We start from the raw sequence: 7,440 nt of genomic DNA on the forward strand, positions 1-7,440 counted from the left end.
CCAGAACGACAGCGGCAGAATATCCGCCTCAAAAGATAGGGCCCTTGCGATGTCAAGCCTAAGATCGAAAGGCACTTTAACAAGCATTTGCAATGCAATAGGTCTCACATTTGTGAGAGTTTAAGCTATTGACATTGTAAATGACAATGCCTTTTATTTATCTGTTTTGCTAATTAACACATAAATAAAAGGCATTTTCATTTACAATGCCAATAGCTCAAACTCTTTTTCGCATGGTGAGCCAATTGTTGCAGGAAAGCATGTCGTGCCTGCCATAGGAGAAACTTGTTAAAGAAAATACTGTGTAACAACCGAAATAAAAGGGCCAGTCCTCATGGGAGGTTACAAATAAAGACAAGGTGGTATAAAGGATGGACTAACAAGCCTTTTAAGGAATCAGAAGCAAGTATTTACGAAGGACAGTGACAAAAGCCAATGACAAATGTCGACAGAGAGTGGGCAGTGCTTTTATTCCATACACTAATACAGCATGCCACAGAGCCGCGCTTGCGCTGCCCAGACTCAACCTAAAAACAACTCTTAACCTCTTGACTGCAAAAGCTTTCACCCCTGGTGCTAAACCTTTTTTGGATGTTTGGGTTACCTTGTACATAAACTTTCTTAACTGTTTTCCCCAAAAAAAGGTATACATGCGAAATGTGTGCCCTTTTTTTCTCTCAACATCTATGGGATTCTAAAGGTACCCCCCCCCCCCAACCTTTTTTGTTTATTCCCCTAGAGGGAACTGAGAAAATGACCCAAATATAACCACATTTTAATTTTTTTAGAAAAATGGGAAATGTGCTGTGCAAGAAAGCCTTTATTTTCTTTCTAATAATGGCATCAACAAAATGTTTGCTATGCTAGGATCACCATCTTACCAGCTTTTAGGAACAAACAGTTGTACATACTATATTACCCCTTCTGGGATAGGATATGGCTTGAAGCCAGGGTAAACTGCCCCAATCCTTTTGTTTGTTTTTGTGCCATGTTAAAATCCCTGGTGGGCTATACGGCCCACTCAAGGCAAACCCCTCTCTGGCTATAATCGCCTCAGAAGTGCTGAGCAGCCCAAGATCTCTGCAGGAGGTATCTCAACCCGGATAAGATATTTTAAAACGCAACCTCTTTGTGCCCATTTAAGTAAGCTACAACAGATGTACTGGTATGCAGGATGCCAGCAGATTTTTTTGTTTAAATAAATGTAAAAGTTGACTGTCACACTCAAGTTCCGCCCCCATTCCTATGCCCCAATGTATCAGTTCCCGGAATAAATGCCTGCCAAAGAAGCACTGGTGGGGAGTTGTTGTGGGATGACTGAGGACACGGGAGCTCAGTCCCTGTCACAATCTGATTTAACTGCTGCTGTCGCCACAGTCCTTCACATTCAATCCTTCCGTAAGTGTACTTCACCCTTGATACCATTTCCGGCTTCTGCTTTGGGCGCTGTGTGTGTATGGCATGTCGTGACATCACAATATCGTTTCCCCGTCTAGCTTCAATTCTCCTTGGCGTATATCACACACCTCCGCTCTCACCAGTCGACGTGTGTCGGTGGCAATGAACCTCTGCTGTCTTCTGAGCACTCATTCTCTCTCCCCCTGCAGTCTTAAGATGGGCCTGCTCTGAACCCGGGGTCAGAAGCGCCTGCACCATGGCCAGTAGTAGGTGTGCAGCGAAAGGGTTCCTCCCGGAGTCCTAACCGATTCAGAGACCCTACTAAAAGCATAATTCCAGCAAGTTGTGCATCTCTCGTCACAGTCACAGTCACATCTCCCGCTAGAGTCATGAGGGCAATTGCTCCATGGGCTAGGGCGTAGGCTAACCTGCACCTTAACGGGAATAACTGTTGGTGTGCTGGCTCTCAGCACCTACCTGTCCTCACGCCTGCCCCCGACCTTCGGAACAGCGACCCCCCGTTTTGGTCTGACCATTTGCCTTCTGTGACAAAATCCTCACATTGCACCCTCCAGCTCAACTTGCTGGTGTTGGACTCTAACTTAATAGCTGGGATCTGGCAAACAAAAACTTCTATTCCAGACCTCCAAGATCAAACCTCCCAAACCAATTCCTCCTTTGTGTTTCCTTTGTTTAGAGATAACCTTCAGATGCTAAGCCTTGTAATGCTGAGGAGTTTTCAGCATGGCCTGAATGGATGTTGACCGTAAAGTTACAGTCCTGGCCAGACATCAAAGAGAAAATGTGTCCAGCTTTTACATTAATCAAATCTTTTCCTTCATCACCTTGATTTTGGAATAGGGAAGAAAAAAGGGATACCTTCACCGTGTCTGTATCAATGTTCTGTAACAAAATAATCTGCTACGGTATGAGCATTGAGTTCTTGTGACTGATAACCATGCCTAATTGCTTTAAGAGTGGCATGGCCACTGTAAGATGGATTCATTGAGTGGATCAACACAGTGATAACATAATGTTTCTAGCATTTGAAGGGAACTCTTCAAAACTCAAGAAACTGACGATGTTGACCTTGACCATCCAATCAAGTAATATGAACGCCATGTTGAAAACAACCTCTTGAGGAGCTACTTTATGAATTAATAATATATCAGTTTCAAGGAACCAGGAGAAGATTCATTTAGGACACTTCACAAATGAACAATGGAGACGCCATTTATATAAATTCACATGTTTCTAGTAAGTGATTTCATGAAATCTGTTTTCTCCGATGCTAACTTCCAGCTATTGAACTTCGACTCATCACTGCTCTTTCTTGTTTTTTTAAAACATCTTTTATTGCAAGTTTTGTAAACAAAATATAATAACATTTCACCGACCTCGCACTGAAGCTGTTACATCCTTTAATAACCCAGGCTATGCAATGCCTACTCTGACTGCCCCAGTTTGTCCCGTCATTCGTCTGCCCCATTCCTAACAGCATCTCCAAAAATGCCTCCTGCCTGTGTCTAGCCATTTCATGTGGGTCCTTTTCCATGATAGGAATCCCACATGTGCCAGATTTTACCTGATTTCTTTGGCAAGCCTCTCCCTTTGTATATCACTTTTTGGGTCAACATATGCCAGTCTACATCTGTTTTTTCCAGTCCATAAGGTATGAAGCTTCCATGCACCCCTGCTCTTTCTTGATGATTGTTTCTACTCCTGATCTTTTAGCAATCTCTTAAAGTCCGTACATCAACCTTGCTGTGCAATTCATGCGACCATCTATGAAGAGTTCGTTTTTCTTTATTGCTTAAGCACTGTCGGTTCGGGCTGGACTGTTCCCATGAGGCACAAGGTCAGACTGATTTGCATATGGCCATGTCTGAACTGGGGTGGTGGAGTGAGCTAAAGAATGATGATGGATTAAACCCAGATCAGTTGACTGAGGTTGAGTGTTTGATTTGCTCCAACGCTCCGTCCATCATCCCCTTTGGTATCGCTTTGTTCACCCTAAGTTGGCAGGGTATGCCCAGACGTGGGTCCTTTGCTCACTTTGCCACAAGATTCAAGCTAGCCTGGCTGATGACGGCTGATTAGCCAGAAACCGGTCCCAGGATGCTTGTTTCTAGTCCAGGGAAGACATGGCTTGGCAGTTCGGGCTGGACTGTTCCCATGAGGCACCGGGTCAGACTGATTTGCATATGGCCATATCTAAACTGGGGTGGTGGAGTGAGCTAAAGAATGATGATGGATTAAACCCATATCAGTTGACTGGGGGCGAGTGTTTGATTTGCTCCAACGCTCCCTCCATCATCCCCTTTGGTATTGCTTAGTGCCTGCAAGCAGCAATCTTATCTGTAAATGTCCTCAAACATGCTGCACCCACCCACCTTTGGTACATTACAATTACAGCATTCATGTTCTGTTGAATATGATTTCAGTTATACATACAGCATGTATCCCTACAGCCTCTTTATGAGTGGGTTAGGACACGTCATATCTGTCGATATATATACTGAGATATGCCGATTTTTGCACAAAATGCAAAAACTTCAAATAGCTGCTATTTATCACACCTGTTGAATTCCAATCTCCTGGGTGTCAGTATTTAAAGGGTGTGACAAATACCACCTGTTCTACAAGGAACTCAAGGTCTAAAACTTAAATATTCCAAAATATTTTCAAGGGATATGTATAGAAAATACATGAGTGGTATAAGGTCTGTTGAGTTGTATTCACACAGAAATATATAAACATGTGCTTATGAAATAAATGCTTGCATTTGTCTAATTAAGGTAGAAGCTGCTGCGCTTCACCTTCTCCGATTCTCTGTGTTTGGTGTGTGTGTGTGTGTGGACCCCATTTTATATGTGTAGTAAAGTGTCTATCGTTTCACTGAGCCTTTGCACCATCTAAAAGGTAACCATTGTCAAGAAAAAAGTGAAAGAGCCTTCCCACTGATCTGAAAATGATGACCGTTTGATCCAATGTACAATTTTGTCCTTATTATGTTTTTATAATTAATAATTTCTTTGAAAAACTATAGGTTATAGGATAGTCTGTTTTCACAGTATGCAGCAATTCTTTTTTCAGCTTGTGTGCGAACTCTATAGTAAATATTTTGGTTGATTAAAACGATAATGCTGTTGTATTTTAATTTACTAGGAATTGCATTGGACAGAACTTTGCCATGAACGAGATGAAAGTAGCTCTTGCCTTGACGCTGCTCCGGTTTGAAATTCTGCCTGATGAATCCAAGCCTCCCATTATGGTACCTCAAGTAGTCCTCCGGTCTAAGAATGGCATCCATGTTTTCTTGAAGAAAATTGACTGAAGATTTGGCACCAGCCATGAGCACTGTTACCTCTTCAGTTGCTTGAAAGTCAGCACTGTTACCTCTTCAATTTCTTGAATGTCATGATCAATATTATTGAATAAAATGCGAGATTGTTTATTCATCATATGTGGTTTTGGAACATTTTCCACATCACTGTTGCAGAGACACACAGAGCCAGCCCTACTTTATGTTGGATCAGTATGTTCATTCTTCTGCCTCAATGATAGTATGATATGACAATATGAGCAGGAGACTATTTGGAACTTCAAAATCAGGCATTTTCTTTTAAAAGCCTTTTCTGCTTAATATGGGGAGTTAACACGTTGCCTTGGAGGTTTTTCAAGGCTTGTCCCCTTCACACAGGCATGAACATATTGAAACGCCGCTTTAGTAACTATAGCCAGAAAAAAAACTTTGCACAGGCCCCTTTCAACGCACAAACATCAGGTGCAAACCCAGGCACCATGCCCAACCTGGTGCAGGTGTCCAACCACCACAGTACAGGGCCAAAGCTCAGAGCCATAGGGGTTGGCTGCTAAGCCTGGCCTTTAGCTAGCCTGCTGCAGCTCTCCATTTTGCTTTGCTGTGCAAAGTGGATGTTGGGCCTGTCTGAACCTGCAGGAGATGACCAACCCTCACAGCATCATGCCCCTGCAGGCTCTGTTTTTTTTTAGGATTTTAGGATTCTTTCTTTGGATTTATACAATTTTCAGTAGCTTGTGGACCTTTGTTTGACCTTTCGTGAGAGCTTTGTCCAACCACAGACAAGGCAAAGAAAGGACACTCGCTTCCTGTGATTGAATTCCCCTCAGGAATCTGAATACTGGGGCCTTAAGATAGGTGAACTTGAGGGGAATAACACGTCACACATCTGCATACCTTTTCTTAAATCACTTTGTTTGAGCGACTGGTCAATTAAATATCTGAAAGAAAATATTTAAAAAACGGCTGGGCCTGATTCTTCTTAGGATATTCTATGACTTGATTTCCCGTCATCCATCATTACAGGAAGTGACATCACTGGTTTCCCGCTAAAACTGTCTTTAAAAAACAGAAGCCAAGCAAGAGGATTAGTTTCCATTTGCACAGGAAGTAACACCACTCCTCTCCCAGGACCTACATAATGGCTGCCTCAGCACTTGGACCACTCCCAGTGCCAAGAAACGTGGTCCTCTAACCTCCCACTGATACCATCCTGTGACCCTCCACGCCTTTATCTCCGGCTGCTGCTCCACATGCTTCTGCCTCACCACACCACGCATCACTGAGGGAGAATTCTCATGTGCTTCCTGCAAGTTTTCATGCACTTAACCACAACCAACAGTCACAGTCCTGCAACCATCCATACAACACTCTACACAAGCATGCGTGCTCCTGATCCACCACTCACTCACCAAACAGGGCTTACAGATCTTGTTCTTGCTGCATGACAGTGCCCCAGACATGCTTTTCCTCTTGGAAACCTGGCTGAACCCTGCATTAGCGACTGACATTGCCACAGCCATCTCCCCCAGCTATAAGATTGCAAGACAGACTTCCCAAGATGGAGCCGGGATTGCCATCATCCACAAAAACAACACCATCACCTGCACCACATCCTTGGAAGCATAATCCTCCAAAATGGAACACCTTTCATTCAAGGTCTGTGTCAAAGCCAACTTCATCCTAAGCAGCACTCATCCTAAGACCTCCAGGACCATGCACCAACTTCACCGACACCATCATGGACTTTGCTGCACCACTTGCCCTTAATGCTAGTAATTACATCCTATTCAGAGACTTGAACTTTCACCAGGAAGACCACACCATCCCAAACTCAAGAGCACTCATTGCAGACCTAAGAAGCAAGGGTCTCACCCAACGATTAAAGAACCTATCGGACACCTCCTGGGCCCTATTTCTACTGACTTCTACAACATTTGAGTCAACAAGCCCATACTAGTCCCCTAGACAGACCATGCCATTGTCAAGTACAGCATCCTTGTCCCGTCCAGTACACATGCACCAGCACCAGACCAGCCCACCAAAACTGGCACCATATCACTGGCAAGGGATGGAGCACCGCTCGCAACACCTACCGACTGAACACTGCAACAGCATCCCAAAAGCCTTAAGAATTTCAACAGTTGGATCACCACCTGCACCGACTCCCTGGCCTCCTTTAAACACTGCAGTACAAGATCCAGATTCCAGTCCGGTTTGTACACAAAGAAACTCAGCCTACACACAACTGGAGCAAAAATGGAGAATGAGCCAAGACAATGCAGATAGGATCATGCATAGTCTGCCCTAAGACACTAACAGCAAATGATCCAGGCCACCAAATTCACCACTTCAGCGGACTGCATAAATGCCAACCCCAACAGAAGCAAAGACATCTTCACTGATTGCGAAAGATTTCATCTTGCCTTTGGCCGCCTCCAATTCATTCACCCTCTCGCTTGACCTCTGTAACAATCTCTCTTAAATCTTCAGCAGCAAAATCACCACCATTTACAGAAACTTCAGCCCACAACCAGACCTGACAGACCTCACCAAAAGCCTACCAATCATATCCAAAGCACTAATGCTAACCACATGGCCTATCATGGCAGAAGAAACCGCCACCCGGAAAACCATCCACTCGTGGACCCCATCAGACCCTTCTCCACCATGCCTACTCCAGAGGACTCCAACCCATCAGCCCCGTGTTCTCTCCTATT

General features: G+C 44.1%; 1 protein-coding gene across 1 annotated transcript in view; it reads left to right on the forward strand.

Annotated features, from left to right (window-relative positions):
- Positions 1-4,862, forward strand: part of LOC144799963 (cytochrome P450 4B1-like) — a 306,599-nt gene extending 301,737 nt beyond the window's left edge. Inside the window, exon 12 of the mRNA XM_078671608.1 lies at positions 4,567-4,862. Coding sequence (XP_078527734.1) covers positions 4,567-4,735 — 169 coding nt within the window. The 3' untranslated portion in view covers positions 4,736-4,862. The remainder of the gene's footprint in view (positions 1-4,566) is intronic.
- The last annotated feature ends 2,578 nt before the right edge of the window (positions 4,863-7,440 follow it).

Source organism: Lissotriton helveticus, chromosome 1_2, assembly GCF_964261635.1.
Source record: "Lissotriton helveticus chromosome 1_2, aLisHel1.1, whole genome shotgun sequence".
NCBI classification, from domain to species: domain Eukaryota; kingdom Metazoa; phylum Chordata; class Amphibia; order Caudata; family Salamandridae; genus Lissotriton; species Lissotriton helveticus.